Below are 23,627 nucleotides of genomic sequence, written 5' to 3'. Positions count from 1 at the left end.
AATGTGGTCATCTATAGACAGACGATCTCCAATATATGGTCTTCCATATATAAATGGCCTCCTAAAGTGATCTGCTGTCGATTGAAGACCACCTAAAGTGGTCTTCTATAGATAAAAGAATTCCTAAAGTTGACCTTCTATAGATTGAAGGCCACCTAAAGGGGTCTTCCAGTGGTAGAAGATTCCGTAAAGTGGTTTTTATAGTGAGAAGACCGCCTAAAAGGTCTTAGAATAACTCCTAATAGGGTCTTCCAGAGATGGAAGATATCCTAGAGGGGTATTTTGTACCAAAATGGGTCCTTTATAGGTACATTAACTCCTAGAAGGGTCATCCAGAGATAGAAAACTTGCCGATGGGGTCTTCCATAGATAGAAGACCTCCTAATGGGGATTCTATAGATAGAATAACTCCTAAAAGGTTCTAGATAGAAGACCTCCTGAAGTGGTCTTCCAAAGATAGAAGACCTCATAAAAGGTTCTTCCAGAGATAGAAGACCTCCTGAAGTGGTCTTGTATAGATATAATACCTCCTAAGGGGCTTCTATAGATCTAGAAGACCTCCCAAAGGTGTCCTATATATGTAGGTAGATAACTCCTAAAAGAGTATTCCAGAGACAAAAGTGGTCTTCTATAGATATAATACCTCCTAAGGGGGTCTTCTATAGATATAATACCTTCTAAGGGGGTCTTCCAGAGACAGAAGACCTCCTAAAGGGGTCCTATATATGTAGATAACTCCTAAAAGGGCATTCCAGAGACAGAAGGAAGACCTCCTGAAGTGGATTTAATGCCTCCTAAGGGGGTCTTTCAGAGATAGAAGACCTCCTAAAGGGGCCTCTACAGGTAGAACAACTCCTAAAATGTTCTTCCAGAGATAGAAGACCTCCTGTGTAGGAATTCTGTAACTTTTATCGACTGAAAAGTTGTTAAAATTTCTTTTGTTTTTGTAACAACTACAAAACAAACAAATGAAATTGTTGTAAAATAAACAATGAGTAAAGTTGTTAAAAAGTTACAGAATAAGCCTACTGAAGTGGTTTTCTATAGATATAATACCTCCTAAAGGGGCCTTCCAGAGACAGAAGACCTCCTACAGGGGTCCTATATATGTAGATAACTCCTAAAAGGGTATTCCAGAGACAGAAGGAAGACTTCCTGAAGTGGATTTAATGCCTCCTAAGGGGGTCTTTCAGAGATAGAAGACCTCCTAAAGGGGCCTCTACAGGTAGAACAACTCCTAAAATGTTCTTCCAGAGATAGAAGACCTCCTGAAGTGGTCTTCTATAGATATAATACCTCCTAAAGGGGCCTTCCAGAGACAGAAGACCTCCTACAGGGGTCCTATATATGTAGATAACTCCTAAAAGGGTATTCCAGAGACAGAAGGAAGACTTCCTGAAGTGGATTTAATGCCTCCTAAGGGGGTCTTTCAGAGATAGAAGACCTCCTAAAGGGGCCTCTACAGGTAAAACAACTCCTAAAAGGTTCTTCCAGAGATACAAGACCTCCTGAAGCGGTCTTCTATAGATATAATACCTCCTAAAGGGGTCTTCCAAAGATAGAAGACCTCCTAAAGTGGTCCCCTATAGATAGATAACTCCTAAAAGGGTATTCTAGAGACAGAAGGAAGACCTCCTGAAGTGGTCTTCTATAGCTAAGGGGGTCTTCCAGAGATAGAAGACCTCCTAAAGGGGTCCTCTATAGGTAGAATAACTCCTAAAATGTTCTTCCAGATATAGAATACCTCCTGAAGTGTTCTTCTATAGATATAATACCTCCTAAGGGGGTCTTGCAGAGATAGAAGACCTCCTAAAGGGGCCTCTATAGGTAGACCAACTCCTAAAAGGTTCTTCCAGAGATAGAAGACCTCCTGACGTGGTTTTCTATAGATATAATACCTCCTAAGGGGGTCTTTTATAGATATAATACCTCCTAAGGGGGTCTTCCAGAGATAGAAGACCTCCTAAAGGGGCCTCTATAGGTAGACCAACTCCTAAAAGGTTCTTCCAGAGATAGAAGACCTCCGGACGTGGTTTTCTATAGATATAATACCTTCTAACGGGGTCTTCTATAGATATAATACCTCCTAAGGTGGTCTTCCAGAGATAGAAGACCTCCTAAAGTGGTCCTCTATAGATAGATAGCTCCTAAATGGGTATTCTAGAGGCAGAAGGAAGACCTCCTGAAGTGGTCTTCTATAGCTAAGGGGGTCTTCCAGAGATAGAAGACCTCCTAAAGGGGTCCCCTATAGGTAGAATAACTCCTAAAAGGTTCTTCCAGAGATAGTAGACCTCATGAAGTGGTCTTCTACAGATATAATGCCTCACAAGGGGATCTTTCAGAGATAGAAGACCTCCTAGAGGGGTCCTCTATAGGTAGAATAACTCCTAAAAGGTTCTTCCAGAGATAGAAGACCTCCTAAAGTTGTCTTCTACATCTAGAATACCTTCTAAACGGGTCTTCTATAGATATAAGACTTCTTAAAGGGCTCTTTCAGTGTTAGAAGACGTCTTGAAGAGGTTTTCCAGAGATGGAAAACCTCCTAAAGTGGCTTTATACACATAGAACACCGCCTAAAGGAATGTTCCATATATAGAAAACCTTTTAATGGGGACCTTTTAGGGATTTTTCTCCTAAAGAAAGAAGACCTCCTAGAGGGATTTTCCATAGATAGAAGACCTTCTAAAAGGGCCTCCCATATATAGAAGATCCTCCTAAGAGTGTCTCCTATAGACGGAAGACTACTTAAGGTGTTCTAAAGGGGTATTCTGGAGATAAAATACCTTCTAATGGGGTCTTCAATAGATACAAATCTTCCTAATTTTCTATCAGTATTAGAAGACCTACTAAAGGGGTTTTCTAGAAATTGAATACCTTCTAAAATGCTCTTCCAGAGTTAGAATACCTCCTAAAGGGGTCTTGTGGGGATAGAAGACCTACTGAAGGAGACTTCTTTAGATAAAAGACTCCACAGATCCAATCCTAGATCCAATCCGCCTGTCAAAATGAGGTCTTGGCAGCAATAAACCGGCTGATGGTGGTTTACCTGTCGAGTTGTTCAAGACTGGACGCGACAGTCTAATAAGGTGTACGCATCAGATAGTTAGCACTTTGGCTTTGTAATACATATAGCATTAACTTATTCCCGGCCCTCTCTTAAAACGACAAAGAACTTCTCCAACATAAATAGCCACATGTGTCACGTGTTAAATGTTAATGCCGACGACATTGAAATCATGTTGCGATCTGGAAAAGAAGTAACTGACACCTTTAAGAATCCACACCATGTTGAAGTAATCGCCGTGCAATGCGTCCACAGAACTCAGACTAAATGTGTAAGTATGTACCTAAAATATTGAGATAGTTAAAGACTTCATCTACCACGACACCATCATTAACACAACAAACAACATCAGTTGTAAAATAAGGAGAAGGATAATATTGGCCAACAGACGCATATGTAAAATAAGGAGGCAGTTTAAAAACAAAGCCACATCTCGTCAAACAAAGATGGGGTCACCTCAGTAAAGTAAATATTCTTTAAAATTCCACAAGTACGGGAAGCAATAAATCATAACTTCAATAGAATCATCGTTAATTTGCCTCATAAAATCCTTAAAAATACATTATACTTTGCTACTTACCATTAACATTACCACCCAAACCGGCTGCTGCATTTTGTCCCCATGGTGTGCCTGCAGAGGCGTGTAGACCGCCTAATAAGCCATTACCAGAGTTTTGGCCACCAAGTCCAGCCTCGGCATGATAGCCGAAAAAGTTGACACCCACTTTGCCATCTTTAAAACTTATTAACTGCAAAGAAAAGCAATAAAAGAAAGAAAATACATGAAATTTAAGGAAAAAAAGATGCGAACAAAAACTTCTAATACCCAGGCATCGCAACAATAACAAGAAACATAAAAGTTTTGTGACACCGAAAAATGACCACAAAAACTCTTCTCCCCCTTCATTCTCCGCTCTTAAATATTTGCTACAATAAACCATTAAATTGTTTTTATTGTTCGGTTAAGAACTCGATTTTCGACCACAATGGCCAATAATCGAAGATTTACAGCTGGCAGGCAGAAAATACAACCCCCAACCCCTCCGACCAACAACAATTGCTTTGAGGGAGGGGTTAAATCAGTCACAAGTACAAACAGCAGCTATGTAATTCGATTACTTTTCACAAAGTCGAAGCCAAAAAACGATTCTTGAAAAGTTTTACCTCAAAGCGAAACAAACATCTGTGGTGGGCATTTGTAGTTTGTCGAAAGAGAATTGCAAGTTTTTATATCTCTCTGCGGAGGGCGAAGGAAAACTCCAGTCGTTGTTGAATTTTGTCAAAGTTTTACAATGTTCTAAGTACGCTGATGAATAACGGAGGATGAAGCCACCACCAGCTTTCTTTGACTTTGTCGTGTGGTATTTGATGATGGAACTTTTAATCTATGGCTAGCTGATAAGCCAGAACACATGTGTGTGACCGAACATAAGTGACTCTTGAAACTGTGGTCATTCGTACAATTGTGTCAATAGGAGAAAAGAAATGAATGAAGTGGAGATGAGATTGGTGAATGTTTGAACTTTAAATTAAACTTGATAAATATTTTATTTTTTTGAGACTAGTGGAGTGGGTTGCCACCGTGGTGCAGTTGTAAGCTCAACCGCCTTGCACATTGTATGCCTGGGTTCGATTGCCAGCCAAGGCAACTTTCACATCTCACATTTAGCATGCTTTCTGCCTCTATAAAGGGGTCTTCTATCTATAGAAGACCCTTTAGGAGGCCTTATACCTTTAGAAGACAACTTTAGAAGATTTTATATCACTAGAAGACCCTCTTAGGAGGTCTTCCATCTCTAGAATACCCCTTAAGGAGAACCCCTTTAAGAGTTCTTATATACAGATGACACAATTATAAGGTCTTTTATCTACAGAATGTGTACAGAATGTCACATTAAAAGAGCTTCAAACAATAGAGGACCCTTTTAAGATGCCTCCTATCTATAGAAAACTCTATTTAAAGAAGAGGTCTTCTATGTATAGAAGTCTCCCTTAGGAGGTTTTCTATGTATAGAATACTCCTTTGGGATGTCTTGTATGTACAGAAGAAATCTTTAGGAGGTCTATGCATAGAATACCCCTTTTGGGGAACTTCCATGTATAGAATACCCCTTTAGGAGGTCTTCTATGTTTAGAAGATCCCTTTAGGAGGTCTTCTGTGTATAGAAGACCCCTTTATGAATTCTTCTTTTTATAAGAGACCCCTGTAGGTGGTCTTCCATAAATAGAAGTCCCCGTTAGGAAGTCTTCTATGTATAGAATACCCCTTTATGAGTTCTTCTATGTACAGAAGTCCCCTTTAGGAGGTCTTCTACGTATAGAAGATCCCTTTAGGAGGTCTTCTACGTATAGAAGATCCCTTTAGGAGGTCTTCTACGTATAGAAGACCACTTTAGGAGGTCTTCTTTGGGAGGTCTTCTATATATAGAAGACCCCCTTAGGAGGTCTTTTATGATCCCTTCATGAGTTCTTCTATTTAGAAAAGACCCCTTTAGGTGGTCTTCCATGTATAAAAGACCCCGTTAGGAAGTCTTCTATGTATAGGAGACCCCTTTATGAGTTCTTTTATATATAGAAGACCCCGTTAGGAAGTCTTCTATGTATAGAAGACCCCTTTAGGAGGTCTTCTATGTATAGAAGGCCCCTTTAGGGGGTCTTCTATGTACAGAAGACCTTTTTATGAGGTCTTCTATGTATGGAAGACCCCTTTAGGAAGTCTTCTACGTATAGAATACCCCTTTAGGAGGTCTTCTACGTATAGAAGAGCCCTTTAGGAGGTCTTCTATGTACAGAAGACCCCTTTAGGAGGTCTTTTATGATCCCTTTATGAGTTCTTCTATTTATAAGAGACCCCTTTATGAGTTCTTCTATGTATAGAAGACCCCGCTAGGAAGTCTTCTATGTATAGAAGACCCCTCTAGGGGGTCTTCTATGTATGGAAGATCCCTTTAGGAGGTCTTCTATGTATAGAGGTCTTCTTTGGGAGGTCTTCTATGTACAGAAGACCCACTTAGGAGGTCCTTTATGATCCCTTTATGAGTTCTTCTATTTAGAAAATACCCCTTTAGGTGGTCTTCCATGTATAAAGGACCCCGTTAGGAAGTCTTCTATGTAAAGAATACCCCTTTATGAGTTCTTCTATATATAGAAGACACCGTTAGGAAGTCTTTTATGATCCCTTTATGAATTCTTCTTTTTAAAAATACCCCTTTAGGTAGTCTTCCATAAATAGAAGTCCCCGTTAGGAAGTCTTCTCTGTATAGAATACCCCTTTATTAGTTCTTCAATGTACAGAATACCCCTTTATGAGTTCTTCAATGTACAAAAGACCCCTTTAGGAGGTCTTCTATGTATAGAAGACCACTTTAGGAGGTCTTCTATGTGTAGAGGTCTTCTTTGGGAGGTCTTCTATGTATAGAAGACCCCCTTAGGAGGTCTTCTATGTATAGAATACGCCTCTAGGATGTCTTCTATTTATAGAGGACCCCTTTAAGATTTCTTCTATGTACAGAAGACCCCTTTAGAAGGTCTTCTATGTTAAGAAGACCCCTTTAGGGAGTCTTCTATGTATAGAAGGCCCCTTTAGTAGGTCTTCTATGTACAGAAGGCCCCTTTAGGAGGTCTTCTACGTATAGGAGACCCCTTTAGGAGGTAAATAAGACCCCCTTAGGAAGGTCCTCTATTTTTAGAAGACCCCTTTAGGAGGTCTTCTATGTATAGAACACCCCTTTACGAGGTTGTCTATGTACAAAAGACTCCTTTAGGAGGTCTTCTATGTATAGAAGACTCATTTAGGAGGTCTTCTATGTATAGAATACGCCTCTAGGATGTCTTCTATTTATAGAGGACCCCTTTAAGATTTCTTCTGTGTACAGAAGACACCTTTAGGAGGTCTTCTTTGTTAAGATGATCCCTTTAGGAAGTCTTGTATGTTAAGAAAACTCCTTTAGGAGGTCTTCTATGTATAGAAGACCTCTTTAGGAGCTCTTCTGTGTATAGAAGACCCGTTTAGGAGGTGTTCTATGTATAGAGGACTCTTTTAAGAGGTCGTCTATGTATAGAAGACCCCCTTAGGAAGTCTTCTATGTAAACGAGACACCTTTAGGAGGTCTTCTACGTATAGAAGACCCCTTTAGGTGGTCTTATATGTATAGAAGACCCCTTTAGGAGGTCTTCTATGTATAGAAGACCCCTTTAGGAGGTCTTCTATGTATAGAAGACCCCTTTAGGAGGTCTTCTATGTATAGAAGACCCCTTTAGGAGGTCTTCTATGTATAGAAGACCCCTTTAGGAGGTCTTCTATGTATAGAAGACTCTATATATAGAAGACCCCGTTAGGAAGTCTTCTATGTATAGAAGACCCCTTTAGGAGGTCTTATATGTATAGAAGACCCCTTTAGGAGGTCTATGCATAGAATACCCCTTTTGGGGAACTTCCATGTATAGAATACCCCTTTAGGAGGTCTTCTATGTTTAGAAGATCCCTTTAGGAGGTCTTCTGTGTATAGAAGACCCCTTTATGAATTCTTCTTTTTATAAGAGACCCCTGTAGGTGGTCTTCCATAAATAGAAGTCCCCGTTAGGAAGTCTTCTATGTATAGAATACCCCTTTATGAGTTCTTCTATGTACAGAAGTCCCCTTTAGGAGGTCTTCTACGTATAGAAGATCCCTTTAGGAGGTCTTCTACGTATAGAAGACCCCTTTAGGAGGTCTTCTTTGGGAGGTCTTCTATATATAGAAGACCCCCTTAGGAGGTCTTTTATGATCCCTTTATGAGTTATTCTATTTAGAAAAGACCCCTTTAGGTGGTCTTCCATGTATAAAAGACCCCGTTAGGAAGTCTTCTATGTATAGGAGACCCCTTTATGAGTTCTTTTATATATAGAAGACCCCGTTAGGAAGTCTTCTATGTATAGAAGACCCCGTTAGGAAGTCTTCTATGTATAGAAGACCCCTTTAGGAGGTCTTCTATGTATAGAAGGCCCCTTTAGGGGGTCTTCTATGTACAGAAGACCTTTTTATGAGGTCTTCTATGTATGGAAGACCCCTTTAGGAAGTCTTCTACGTATAGAATACCCCTTTAGGAGGTCTTCTACATATAGAAGAGCCCTTTAGGAGGTCTTCTATGTACAGAAGACCCCTTTAGGAGGTCTTTTATGATCCCTTTATGAGTTCTTCTATTTATAAGAGACCCCTTTATGAGTTCTTCTATGTATAGAAGACCCCGCTAGGAAGTCTTCTATGTATAGAAGACCCCTCTAGGAGGTCTTCTATGTATGGAAGATCCCTTTAGGAGGTCTTCTATGTATAGAGGTCTTCTTTGGGAGGTCTTCTATGTACAGAAGACCCACTTAGGAGGTCCTTTATGATCCCTTTATGAGTTCTTCTATTTAGAAAATACCCCTTTTGGTGGTCTTCCATGTATAAAGGACCCCGTTAGGAAGTCTTCTATGTATAGAATACCCCTTTATGAGTTCTTCTATATATAGAAGACACCGTTAGGAAGTCTTTTATGATCCCTTTATGAATTCTTCTTTTTAAAAATACCCCTTTAGGTAGTCTTCCATAAATAGAAGTCCCCGTTAGGAAGTCTTCTCTGTATAGAATACCCCTTTATGAGTTCTTCAATGTACAGAATACCCCTTTATGAGTTCTTCAATGTACAAAAGACCCCTTTAGGAGGTCTTCTATGTATAGAAGACCACTTTAGGAGGTCTTCTATGTGTAGAGGTCTTCTTTGGGAGGTCTTCTATGTATAGAAGACCCCCTTAGGAGGTCTTTTATGATCTCTTTATGAGTTCTTCTATTTAGAAAAGACCCCTTTAGGTGGTCCTCCATGTATAAAAGACCCCGTTAGAAAGTCTTCTATGTATAGGAGACCCCTTTATGAGTTCTTCTATATATAGAAGACCCCGTTAGGAAGTCTTCTATGTATAGAAGACCCCTTTAGGAGGTCTTATATGTATAGAAGACCCCTTTAGGAGGTCTTCTATGTATAGAAGACACCTTTAGGAGGTCTTCTATGTATAGAAGACACCTTTAGGAGGTCTTCTATGTATAGAAGACCCCTTTAGGAGGTCTTCTATGTACAGAAGGCCCCCTTAGCAGGTCTTCTATGTACAGAAGGCCCATTTAGGAGGTCTTCTACGTATAGGAGACCCCTTTAGGAGGTCTTCTACGTATAGGAGACCCCTTTATGAGGTAAATAAGACCCCCTTAGGAAGGTCCTCTATTTTTAGAAGACCCCTTTAGAAGGTCTTCTATGTATAGAACACCCCTTTACGAGGTTGTCTATGTACAGAAGACTCCTTTAGGAGGTCTTCTATGTATAGAAGACTCATTTAGGAGGTCTTCTATGTATAGAAGACGCCTCTAGGATGTCTTCTATTTATAGAGGACCCCTTTAAGATTTCTTCTATGTACAGAAGACCCCTTTAGAAGGTCTTCTATGTTAAGAAGACCCCTTTAGGGAGTCTTCTATGTATAGAAGGCCCCTTTAGTAGGTCTTCTATGTACAGAAGGCCCCTTTAGGAGGTCTTCTACGTATAGGAGACCCCTTTAGGAGGTAAATAAGACCCCCTTAGGAAGGTCCTCTATTTTTAGAAGACCCCTTTAGGAGGTCTTCTATGTATAGAACACCCCTTTACGAGGTTGTCTATGTTCTATGTATAGAAGACCTCTTTAGGAGCTCTTCTGTGTATAGAAGACCCGTTTAGGAGGTGTTCTATGTATAGAGGACTCCTTTAAGAGGTCGTCTATGTATAGAAGACCCCCTTAGGAAGTCTTCTATGTAAACGAGACACCTTTAGGAGGTCTTCTACGTATAGAAGACCCCTTTAGGTGGTCTTATATGTATAGAAGACCCCTTTAGGAGGTCTTCTATGTATAGAAGACCCCTTTAGGAGGTCTTCTATGTATAGAAGACCCCTTTAGGAGGTCTTCTATGTATGGAAGACCCCTTTAGGAGGTCTTCTATGTATAGAAGACCCCTTTAGGAGGTCTTCTATGTATAGAAGACTCTATATATAGAAGACCCCGTTAGGAAGTCTTCTATGTATAGAAGACCCCTTTAGGAGGTCTTATATGTATAGAAGACCCCTTTAGGAGGTCTTCTATGTATAGAAGACACCTTTAGGAGGTCTTCTATGTATAGAAGACCCCTCTAGGAGGTCTTCTATGTATGGAAGATCCCTTTAGGAGGTCTTCTATGTATAGAGGTCTTCTTTGGGAGGTCTTCTATGTACAGAAGACCCACTTAGGAGGTCCTTTATGATCACTTTATGAGTTCTTCTATTTAGAAAATACCCCTTTAGGTGGTCTTCCATGTATAAAGGACCCCGTTAGGAAGTCTTCTATGTATAGAATACCCCTTTATGAGTTCTTCTATATATAGAAGACACCGTTAGGAAGTCTTTTATGATCCCTTTATGAATTCTTCTTTTTTAAAAATACCCCTTTAGGTAGTCTTCCATAAATAGAAGTCCCCGTTAGGAAGTCTTCTCTGTATAGAATACCCCTTTATGAGTTCTTCAATGTACAGAATACCCCTTTATGAGTTCTTCAATGTACAAAAGACCCCTTTAGGAGGTCTTCTATGTATAGAAGACCACTTTAGGAGGTCTTCTATGTGTAGAGGTCTTCTTTGGGAGGTCTTCTATGTATAGAAGACCCCCTTAGGAGGTCTTTTATGATCTCTTTATGAGTTCTTCTATTTAGAAAAGACCCCTTTAGGTGGTCCTCCATGTATAAAAGACCCCGTTAGAAAGTCTTCTATGTATAGAAGACCCCTTTAGGAGGTCTTATATGTATAGAAGACCCCTTTAGGAGGTCTTCTATGTATAGAAGACACCTTTAGGAGGTCTTCTATGTATAGAAGACCCCTTTAGGAGGTCTTCTATGTACAGAAGGCCCCTTTAGCAGGTCTTCTATGTACAGAAGGCCCATTTAGGAGGTCTTCTACGTATAGGTGACCCCTTTAGGAGGTCTTCTATGTACAGAAGGCCCCTTTAGCAGGTCTTCTATGTACAGAAGGCCCATTTAGGAGGTCTTCTACGTATAGGTGACCCCTTTAGGAGGTCTTCTACGTATAGGAGACCCCTTTAGGAGGTAAATAAGACCCCCTTAGGAAGGTCCTCTATTTTTAGAAGACCCCTTTAGAAGGTCTTCTATGTATAGAACACCCCTTTACGAGGTTGTCTATGTACAGAAGACTCCTTTAGGAGGTCTGCTATGTATAGAAGACTCATATAGGAGGTCTTCTATGTATAGAAGACGCCTCTAGGATGTCTTCTATTTATAGAGGACCCCTTTAAGATTTCTTCTATGTACAGAAGACCCCTTTAGAAGGTCTTCTATGTTAAGAATACCCCTTTAGGGAGTCTTCTATGTATAGAAGGCCCCTTTAGTAGGTCTTCTATGTACAGAAGGCCCCTTTAGGAGGTCTTCTATGTACAGAAGGCCCCTTTAGGAGGTCTTCTACGTATAGGAGACCCCTTTAGGAGGTAAATAAGACCCCCTTAGGAAGGTCCTCTATTTTTAGAAGACCCCTTTAGGAGGTCTTCTATGTATAGAACACCCCTTTACGAGGTTGTCTATGTACAAAAGACTCCTTTAGGAGGTCTTCTATGTATAGAAGACTCATTTAGGAGGTCTTCTATGTATAGAAGACGCCTCTAGGATGTCTTCTATTTATAGAGGACCCCTTTAAGATTTCTTCAGTGAACAGAAGACACCTCTAGGAGGTCTTCTTTGTTAAGATGATCCCTTTAGGAAGTCTTGTATGTTAAGAAAACTCCTTTAGGAGGTCTTCTATGTATAGAAGACCTCTTTAGGAGCTCTTCTGTGTATAGAAGACCCGTTTAGGAGGTGTTCTATGTATAGAGGACTCCTTTAAGAGGTCGTCTATGTATAGAAGACCCCCTTAGGAAGTCTTCTATGTAAACGAGACACCTTTAGGAGGTCTTCTACGTATAGAAGACCCCTTTAGGTGGTCTTATATGTATAGGAGGTCTTCTATGTATAGAAGACCCCTTTAGGAGGTCTTCTATGTATAGAAGACCCCTTTAGGAGGTCTTCTATGTATAGAAGACTCCTTTAGGAGGTCTTCTATGTATAGAAGACTCCTTTAGGAGGTCTTCTATGTATAGAAGACTCCTTTAGGAGGACTTCTATGTACAGAAGACTCCTTTAGGAGCTCTTTTATGTATAGAAGACCCCTTTACGAGGTTTTATATGTACAGAAGACTCCTTTAGGAGGTCTTCTATGTATAAAAGACTCATTTAGGAGGTCTTCTATGTATAGAAGACGCTTCTAGAATGTCTTCTATTTATAGAGGACCCCTTTAAGATTTCTTCTGTGTACAGAAGACACCTTTAGGAGGTCTTCTTTGTTAAGATGATCCCTTTAGGAAGTCTTGTATGTTAAGAAAACTCCTTTAGGAGGTCTTCTATGTATAGAAGACCTCTTTAGGAGCTCTTCTGTGTATAGAAGACCCGTTTAGGAGGTCTTCTATGTATAGAAGACCCCTTTAGGAGGTCTTCTATGTATAGAAGACCCCTTTAGGAGGTCTTCTATGTATAGAAGACCCCTTTAGGAGGTCTTCTATGTATAGAAGACCCCTTTAGGAGGTCTTCTATGTATAGAAGACTCCTTTAGGAGGTCTTCTATGTATAGAAGACTCCTTTAGGAGGTGTTCTATGTATAGAAGACTCCTTTAGGAGGACTTCTATGTACAGAAGACTCCTTTAGGAGCTCTTTTATGTATAGAAGACCCCTTTACGAGGTTTTATATGTACAGAAGACTCCTTTAGGAGGTCTTCTATGTATAAAAGACTCATTTAGGAGGTCTTCTATGTATAGAAGACGCATCTAGGATGTCTTCTATTTATAGAGGACCCCTTCAAGATTTCTTCTCTGTACAGAAGACCCCTTTAGGAGGTCTTCTTTGTTAAGATGATCCCTTTAGGAAGCCTTGTATGTTAAGAAGACTCCTTTAGGAGGTCTTCTATGTATAGAAGACCCCTTTAGGAGCTCTTCTGTGTATAGAAGGCGCCTTTAGGAGGTTTTTTATGTATAGAGGACTCCTTTAAGAGGTCTTCTATGTACAGAAGACCCCTTTAGGAGGTCTTCTATGTATAGAAGACCCCTTTAGGATGTCTTCTATGTATAGAAGGCTCCTTTAGGAGGTCTTCTATGTATAAAAGATCCCTTTGGGAGGTCGTCTAAGTATACAAGACCGCTTTAATAAGTGTTATGTGTGTAGAAGACCCCTTTAGGAGGTCTGCTACGTATAGAAGATTACGTCTATGTACAGAAGATCCCTTTAGGAGGTCTTCTATGTTAAGAAGACCTCTTTAGGAAGTCTGCTATGTTAAGAAGAGCCCTTTAGGGGATCTTCTATGTATGGAAGACCCTTTTAGGAGGTCTTCTATGTATAGAAGACCCCTTTAGGAGGGATTATCTTAGAAAACCTGCGATTCTTGTTTCCTTAAAAGTCCCCGTTTTGTTGGTATTTGAAAAATAAATCCTTAAAAATCCTCTATTGTTGTGCGATTGTGTCCTTCGGCATTTAAACAATTTGTACAAAATAATCAATAGAAACTTGACTTTTACAAATCTCCACATCCCCAAAAGCTTTCCGACATTGTCTTGCTTTCTTTGCCAAGATAAATTGATTTAGAAAAAATGTTTTTTTTTTTTTTTTAATTTAAAAAGTGATTTGTTGCAATTGTTTCTTCTAGACAAGAAATAGCAAAGGGGTGGGGAGAGTCAAAAGGGATAAAGTCATTACTCTTAGTGTCTCTTAATTTGTTATTTCTTTTTTTTTTTTGTTTTCATGTGAGACATTTGACCTTTATAAAAATCTTTCACATATTTGGTGTATGAAAAAAAAAAAACAAAAACAAAATAACAATCAACATGTACTTGAACAACTGTTGGCTAGGATATGTGTCCAGAACATAATAAATGTAAGTATTGTTGTTGCTGTTGTTTGTATTTGGCAAAAGCTTAATGACAAGGTTTTATTATGGTCAATTGTTGTGGCAACATGTGTAGCCAAAACCCAGTGGGGAAGCTATATGGACTAATTGCAACTGGTTGGTTGGTTGTCGTAGTTGCGATAGTTATTGTGCGAATTTAAAATAAATAAAATTATCATTTGTTATTCGATGTTTTGTTTTTTGTTTTTGAAATGTGAAATCTTTTTATGAGAAATGTCTCTGGATTTTATTTAAAATGAATTTAGTATAAGTTTGTTTGGCAACGTGTACAAAAAAATTAATTTGTTAATTGGCAGCTTTAATAGACCTTCGAAAAATATTCTTAAATAGAATCTAAATTGGGGGCCACCGTGGTGCAATGGTAAGCACGTGCGCCTTGCACTCATATGGTCTGCGGTTCGGATCCCAGACCGGACAAAAACATCATAGTTTCCGTTCGGACGCTTCGAAAAATATTAGGTCCACGGTGCAATATACAAAGTGGAACACTAAGGCCATATGTTTTCACCCAATTTGTCAAATTCATCGTTATGGTGTATTAATTCGTATTAAAATGTAAACAAAAATTTTGACAACTTGAAGAAGTTTTAATCAAAATAGTATTGTTGTTGTAGTTTCTGTTTCACCTTGTAAATTGTAAAATCCGCGTGTACTCATTGGTATGAGAGAAATCTCCCGTGTCACTTCAATGATGTGTATGGGAAAATATGTATGAATGTAGATCTGAATTTTTATTTTATTATTATATGTATGTATTTAAATATGAATTATAAAGAAATCAAGAACCTTAGCTCTCTTAGTTCTTCAGAATAGTTATCTGGTGTTATTTTAGTAGATGACAAAGTTCATTTGTGAACCAGATCAAGTTAAATGTAATTAAGGGCAAAGTCTTCAATCATTAGAAGAATAACAGACAAGCGAACTTGTTGTTGTTGTTGTAGCAGCATGAAACCCACGTAGGAGCATAGGTTTAATGCTGGGTGCTTTGTGATATTTCTCGTTGCGTCGAAGTTGTTATACCTTCCACCAGGGGGAATCTTATATAAAAAATTGTATTAATAGCCTAGTCTGAATAGACATGCATAAAAAGAGAAAATATCAGAAATTCCCAAAGAGTTGAAATTTGGTGGAGAATTAGGGTTCGCCTTTAGCAGCAATGTCCTAAAGGTCTTCATCGCTCCCATTTTTGCAAAAAGCTGAAATTCTCAAAATAGCGAAAGTAGGGTGGCACCGTATAATGAGACCGTGGACCTGTATAGACAATTTTTGATGGAGAAAATTACAAGTGATTCGGACAAAAGACATAGATAAAATTCTCAAAATTCTATATCAAATTATGGACCTATATTAGCAGGTTTTGGTGGAGAAGTTGTGTGACCACTAGGAATTTCAAATTGCAAATTATAGGGTCAAAAATTACATAAAATTCTCAAAAAAAAAAAAAAAAAAAAAAACAAGTAAAAAAGTATCAGTCGGATTTGCCGGCATAGATATACCCTCAGCCTGTGGGGATTGAAATACTTTTTTTTAAAAAAAAAAAAACTTATGTATTGAGGGGGGTTTCCAAAATTTTCGACGTATGAACCGACAAAAGTATGGATAGGATTAAAGCTCAAAAATTTGCGGGGATATCGATATATAGGGCTTTTTTATCACACTAGCCTACGAAAAACATAATATCGCTGTAAACAGGGCCACTAGGAAAACCTTCGGTAAAAATGTCCAAAGGATCCTCGAACAGACCCTTAACCACATAAAAATGTTGAACATTTGTGTGGATTTGAACAGACACTAAGTTTTGACAGTATTTAGAGATCCAAAGTTTGGAGCAAATCGGTTGCTTGGTCTATGAGAAATCGCGCGGAAGGAGAGGACCTATAAGCACCACCTTCGAATTTCAACCAATATTCGAAGAAATATTACAATATCCAAGTGTGGACGAACGCAGTATTCGCTTCGAGCTCTCCAGCCACTACATATAGTGCCATAGGGGTTTTTTTTACAACTTTCGAGCTTTTTTCGCAAGAAAAATGGACTTGCCCCTGAAAAAACTTATACATACTGTCGTAATTGAGACAGCAAGTTGCTTCTACAAGAATGAAAGTGATTCGAGAGCAGGTCTTAAAGTGAATTTATCCAAAATTGTGTGTGGGAGGTACCCGAAGGAGTGGACAAATATAGTCCATATTCGAACCTAATCTATATCCGGTAGATATATTAGGATGTGTAAAGTATGTACCAAATCGGTCACTCTCATCAAGAGTTATCGTGCGCACAATTTTTCCGAACATTTTTGAACTTTTGTGGGGGAGGTACCTGAAGGCGTGGACCGATATGACTTATCTTCGAATTTAAACTAAGTTTGCACAAAATATTACGAAGGCCAAATTTTGGACCGAATCGGCAGATCCGTTCGAGAGTTACCTTGCGCTCCAACCTCCTCACACGGTGTCATAGTGTTTTTTTTGCAACTTTCAGGCTATTTTCTCAGGAAGTGTGGACTTGCCCCTGATGAAACTGGTACCGTCGTATGGAGGGCAGTAAATACAAGTTGCTAAAACAAAAATCAAAGCGATTCGAGAGATGGCCCTAAACTGAACTTTTCCGAAAGTTTGTGTGTGAAGTACCCGAAGAAGTGGACCGATTGGGTCCATATTGAAACCTTATCTACGTCTGGTACACATTTCAGGATGGGCAAAGTATGGACCAAATTGATTACTCCTTCAAGAGTTATCGTGCGCACAAATTTTCCGAACATTTCCGAACTTTTGTGGGGGAGATACCGGAAGGAGTGGACCGATATAACCCATCTTCGAACTTAAAACTAAGTTTGCACAAAGTATTACGAAATCCAAATTTTGGACCGAATCGGTTAATCTGTTCGAGAGTTATCGTGTGCTCCAACCATCTCACACGGTGTCATAGGGTTTTTTTTCAACTTTCAGGCTATTTTCTCAGGAAGTGTGGACTTGCCCCTGATGAAACTTGTACCGTCGTATGGAGGGCAGTGAATACAAGTTGCTAAAAAAAAATCAAAGCGATTCGAGAGATGGCCCTAAACTGAACTTTTCCGAAATTTTGTGTGGGAGGTACGCGAAGGAGTGGACCGATTGGGTCCATATTGGAATCTCATCTAAGTCTGGTACACATTTCACGATGTGCAAAGTATGGACCAAATCGGTTACTTCCATCAAGAGTTATCGTGCGCACAAATTTTCCAAACATTTCCGAACTTTTGTAAGGGAGATATTGGAAGGAGTGGACGGATATAACCCATCTTCGAACTTAAACTAAGTTTGGACAAAATATTACGAAAGCCAAAATTTGAACGAATCGGTTAATACGTTCGAGAGTTATCGTGCGCTCCAGCCAGCCAGCCAGACAGACAGACGAACGGACATGGCTAAATCAACTCCAAATTGTCTGAAACATATTTCATCCAAACATACTTGGGGTGTAAAACCATTATTTCGATGAGGCACATTTTGCCCGTATGAAAGTGTATATACCCTCGTTAGCATACATGCTGAGGGTATAAACAAATAGGGTGGTAGGGTATAATACGGCCTATACCAAACCATGGAGCTATATCGACACCAAACCATGGACCTGTATTGACAATTTTTAATGGAGAAGTGTTATGACCACTAAAAATATAAAATATCAAATTACAGGAGATTCGGACCAAAAACATAGCAAAATTCCCAAAATATCGAAAATCGAGGGTATAGTTATATGGGACCTATACCGAAACTTGGACGTACATATATTGAAACTTTTTGGTGGAGAAGTTGTGTGACCACGGAGAATATCAAAAAAGCGATGAAATTCGGTCAAAAATTAGGTAAAATTCTCAAAATACCGGAAATTGGGAGGTCCCATTATTTGGGGCCTATACCAAAATATGGACCTGTATTAACAATTTTGGGTGGAGAAGTGTTGTGATCACTAAGAACCTCAAATATCAAACTACAAGTAATTCGGACAAAACAAGTAGCTAAATATTCTCAAAATACCAAAAATCGGGAGGTGCGGTAATGTGCGGGATGTACAAAAATATGGGCCCATATCTCTTATCTTCGAACTTGACCTGCCCTTGATACCCTGGTATCAAAGTATAGCGCTTCAGCTCAATTTTTGTGGATGCTAGAGTGATTACAAGACACGGACCTGGCCTGTAATGGGGCCTATACCAAACCGTGGAGCTATATCGACAACAATCCATGGAAATTTTTGGTGGAGAAGTGTTGTGACAACTAAGAACATTAAATGTCAAATTACAGAAGATTCGGACCAAAAACATAGAAAAATTCTCAAAATATCGAAAATTGGGGGTATAGCTATATGGGACCTATACCAAAACATGAACGTATATTGAAACTTTTTAGTTAAGAAGATGTGTGACCACGGAAAATCTAAAAAAGCAATGGAATTCGGTCAAAAATAGGTAAAATTCTCAAAATACCGGAAATTGGGAGTTCCCCTTATTTGGGGCCTATCCAAAACATGGACGTGTATTGACAATTTCGGGTGGAGAAGTGTTGTGACCACTAAGAACCTCAAATATCAAGCTACAATTAATTCGGACAAAACAAGTAGCTTACTATTCTCAAAATACCGAAAATCGGGACGTACCGTTCTATGGGGGCTATATGAAGACGTGGACCTATACTGACAAATTTCGGGCAAAAAGTTTTATACTCCCAACTAAGACTTTATACAAAATGTCAGCCATTAAGGTGTGATGTTGAGGACACACCCTTCAAAATATCGGAAATCGGGAGGTACAGTTCTATGGGGGCTATATAAAGACGTGGACCCATGCGGACAAATTGCAGGTGTAAAGTTTCAAGCCTCTAACGAAGACTTAATACCACATTTCAGCCGATATGACTGAAATTTGGTATTTAGTCTTCGTTTGGGGTATAAAACTTTCTACTTGAAATTTCTCGGTATAGGTTCACGTCTTTATATAGCCCTCATAGAACGGTACCTCCGGTTTCTGGTATTTTGAAGGTTGTTGCCTCAATATCCCTCCGAAATGGTCGAAATTTGGTATTAAGTCTTCCTTGGGGGTATAAAACTTTCCACCTGAAATATGTCGGTATACGTCCACGTCTTCATATAGCCCCCAGTGTACGGTACTTCCCGATTTCCGATATTTAGAAGGTTGTGGCCTCAAAATTTGGTGTTAAGTCTTCCTTGGGGGTAAACAACTTTCCACCTAAAATTTGTCGGTTTACGTTCAGGCCTGCATATAGCTCCCATAGAACGATACCTTCCGATTTTCGATATTTTGAAGGTTGAGGCTGTGGTTATACATTTCTCTATTTTATTGACTTGTCTGAAAAGAATTTTAAACAGAAAAATTTTACATATAAACATTTTTGTACCTATTATTGAAATATTTTTGCATAAGAAAATATGTAAAATGCATAAATTTTGCATATGCAAAAATTTATGGATTTTGCATAATTTTGCATATGTCATATGTTTCGATTGCAATTTAATCAGAAGCCAAAAATATGCCCAGTCCCAAAATTTGACATGAATCGGGCCAAAAATACGGGTTGCATAAAATTCCGGTGTCTAGTTATGACGCTACAGGTTGCAATATTGATTGAATCGTCAAAATTAAAATTTTTTTCGGGGGCAAGTCCATACTTCCTGAGAAATTAACCAAAAAACTCAACAATCCACAATGGTCCCAAATCCAAATTTTCTGGCCAAAACTATTTCAACGTCCATTTTGTGTTGAAATTAATTATTATTTTTAATACATGTGTACAAACAGCAATTCTTACGTTTTATCGACCAAAATGACCAAAAACTGCCAAAATTTGTTGAACAGGGTGGTCCCGTTGTGTGGGGTCTAAACCAAAACATTGACCTATGTTAACAATTTTTGGTACGAAGGATTCATATCTTCCAAGAGGTCGAAATACCAAATTTCAGCCGAATCGGTCATAAAGTGTCGCTAAAATTCACAAAATATCTAAAATCGGACGGTACTTTTATGTGGGGGCTATGACAAAAAATGGACCTATTTTCAAAAAACTTACACATACTTGTTTTCTACACTCTGAAACCCTTAAATATGAATTTTAAGAAAAATCGGTTGATAGATGTAGGTATTACCGTTCTATTTCAATTGGATACTACGTACAGTCACAACAGGTATTTACAAAAAATTCTCCCATCTTAAAATAGAAAAATCCACTTTATTTTAACTGTGGCAAATTTGAGCAAGAATTTATTTCTCAATTTATTAGTTCAGACCCCCAGCTATTTTCCAAAATCAATTTGGAGGTGGACAAACTTGGACATTTTTTTAAAAGTTTAAATATATTTTAAAAATATTTGTAAAAAATAATTTTTAATATATATATATAAAAATTGATTTTATTACGCTAATTTTACAAATTTCATAGCCCTTTTTGTAAATATTATGAAAGTACTCATTAACAGCTTCCCGATTCATAATAACTTTGGTCTCACTTCTTTATATTTATGCAGCGACGCAATACAACAAAAATTTTATATTTTACAGCACAAAGTCCGTTTTATTTTTACATAAAAAAGTGTCAACTTTAGTACTGCGCCAATCAACCAATACTAACGTTATTTACAAAAACTAATTATTTTCAGATGACTTGAGGTGTTTTTTATTATTCTGTGCAAAAAAAAAGTTAAAATTTCTAAACTTCAAAAATAGGGTTTTGGCCAAAAATTTCCTGATTGAAACCTATGTGCAATCCTAGTTAGGCGTCAAAAGTATTGTGTGTTGCTTTATTTCTGCAGGTCCGAGGCTGAGGGTATATCTCTTACTCTTCGGTAGGGCCCGGATTTCCATTTCTAAAATACTTTAAGAAGTGGATCTACGAAATATACGATTATCAAATAAATTGCCATTGAATTCCAAAAAGTATGTCTAATATTACGATGGGTGATTATCAATTTTTGGGTCAAAGCAATTGACTAACAGATAGTACAGTGTATTAGTGTATTGTAATATGGAACAACAAATTGAGGGTAAATTTGATATTCGTTAATGATAAGGTGTCTTGTTATCATTATTAAGTGATAACATAGTGGTGACCTGGATATCGATCAGTGATGCAGCGTTAGAGTCTTGGTGTAATAAAATGATATTGGTTTTGTTTTCTTAATTTTTTTATTGGAATGCAATTACATGTCTTTAGGCTGCGTTTGTCATGGAAGTCGTCACTGTAAAACACATTGCATTTGAAAAACCTTGAACTCATAATTATAGTATTACAATAACTTCGGTGTAAGAATAAGATTCGAAGCATGGTCAGGAGAAGCCACTCCACAGCCGATATGCCAACATAAGTTGGTTGGGAATCTTTGTGTTGTGTGGGAATCTTTTCGGCATTCCTTTTTCATTTGTGAAATATCTCCGATCATTCAGCGAGAAATTAATGAAAATATTTTTATTTTTGTTTACTCTGAATTATTTTAGTTTAGGCAGAATAGTGACAGAAATCCACCGGATATTTGACTTGCCTTCATTAAAGATATTACCATTATTTTGGGTGTAGGCAGTGTCACTAAATATAACTGTATATTGTAGGGCACACATTACTTGCTATGACAAATGATAGGTGAGTGGGGTTTGTGATTGATAATAGAATTTCTTATCAATTATGGAATGAATGTTGTTGTTTTACTGATTGGGATTTTTATGGCTAAAGTTGTACGCATTTTTTCCAGACCCAAATGTATGAATGCATTTGACAAGATGTGTGTGTTAAGGTAACAGAAGTTACAGTATTTTGAATAATTTTTTTTTTGATAATCAAATATAAATAGGTAATAAACTCGAAAGAGAATTAATTAAATAATTTTAATATTTTTTATAAAATATAAATAGGTAAATACTTTGATTTTAATGAAAATAGAAAAATAGTGTCATAACTTAAAAAAAACTGAAAATACGGGGTTGTATAGTTTTATGGGGCCTACATCAAAGTGTGGATCTATACAAACAAAGTTCGGGAGGAAAGTATCGTTCGTGACCCCAAAGAATACTAACTACCAAATTTCAGCCATTTCGTTTAGATAAAGTGGCTAAAACCTTCAAAATACCGAAAAACGGGTGGTACCGCACAAATATGGAGATAGGACGAAGACATTTTGTGAATATGTGTCTTTGTTTGCAGGCAGGTCAAGTGTGTCGATGGGAAATAACGGTCCACGTTTTTGTATAGCTTCCATATAACGGTATTTTCAGGATTTTAGCTATAATTTTAAACCGAACTATCTTGAATTTGACACGAAACTTCTCCACCAAAAGTCATCAAGCTAGGTCCATGTTTTGGAGGCCCAATACAACGTTGCATCCCGATTTTCGGTATTTTCAGAATTTTAGCTACATGTATTGATGGAGCTACCCATAATTTGACATTTGAGGTTCCCAGTCGTCACAAAACTTATCCACCAAATATTGGCAATCCACCAAAAATTGTTAACGAAGATTCAGGTTTATAACGGTGCCTCCCGATTTTCAGTATTTTAAGGATTTTAGCTAATTTTTTTGACGCAACTGTGTGTAAATTGGCATTTGAGGTTCCTAGTCATCAAATATTGGCAATATGGATCCATTATTTGGTATAGCCCACATATAACCGAACCTCCCGATTTTCGGTACTTTTCACCTGTGGACAAAAATCGAAAAATTTACGGCTACAAATTTTATTTTATTTATTTAAAAATCAAATTCATAGTTCAATTTCTAACTTCCTTAAAAATAAATTCTTTGTAAATGACTTTTTGTGTTATGTTCAATATCGTTATTATACATTTATGTTGAGTTTTACTAATGTTGGCACCGTAAGGGCAAGTCCATATTTTTTTTAAATACAGGAGAAAGTCTCTAGTTTACGATAAAAAAAAATCCAGCTACCCCCCCCCCTGTAAAATCGCCAACATTCCGAAAATCGTGACGTACGTTTATATGGGAGCTATACCTCTAAACGTGGAGGTGTGTTGTTCCCTCAGAGCTCAAAGTGCAAAATTACAGCCAAATCGGTGGGAAATTTGCCTAAATTGGTCAAAATACTGAATATCGGGGGTACGATTATATGGGAGCTACACCTAAACTTGAACATATCGCTCATTTACTCAAAGAGTGACATATTTCAAAAAAATCCAGTTTCGAGAAAAAACGCGTTTTAAGTTGACGATTCAAATTTGACTTCCCAAATTAAAAATATTATTACACAAAAAATAGAATAACCACTTGGACCATATTTTGCAAACAACTAGCCAGATATCAGTGCTAAATTTCTGTGCATGATCAAGCATGGTTTGAAGTGTTTTAGTGCTTCATAAACTCAAAAATCTGTTTTGTTGAATTATGCCAAACTCGTAGTAAATGAGCTGTAACTCGATGAGTTTTAGAGATATCATCATGAAAATTTAACACAAGATAAAAGGAGAAGTAGTAGAAAAAATTGTTAACTCAGAAAACGCATTTTTTGAGTTATGCCACTCTTTGGGTAAATGAACGATATATTGAACATTTTTTTGCACGGAGGT

At 38.0% G+C, this 23,627-nt stretch overlaps 1 protein-coding gene across 4 annotated transcripts in view; it reads right to left on the bottom strand.

Moving 5' to 3' along the window:
• Nucleotides 1-23,627, bottom strand: part of LOC141404907 (uncharacterized) — a 127,292-nt gene that overhangs the window by 41,978 nt on the left and 61,687 nt on the right. For all 4 annotated transcript variants that reach the window (XM_073988740.1, XM_073988738.1, XM_073988739.1 and 1 more), the window contains one exon: nt 3,645-3,813. In XM_073988740.1, the coding sequence (XP_073844841.1) occupies nt 3,645-3,813 (169 nt within the window). The remainder of the gene's footprint in view (nt 1-3,644; nt 3,814-23,627) is intronic.

This window comes from Musca autumnalis, unplaced genomic scaffold, assembly GCF_047663935.1.
Source record: "Musca autumnalis isolate F117 unplaced genomic scaffold, ASM4766393v1 scaffold_5, whole genome shotgun sequence".
Classification (NCBI taxonomy): domain Eukaryota; kingdom Metazoa; phylum Arthropoda; class Insecta; order Diptera; family Muscidae; genus Musca; species Musca autumnalis.
The sequence above is the reverse complement of the archived record's forward strand: the minus strand, read 5'-3'. Positions and strand labels throughout refer to the sequence as shown.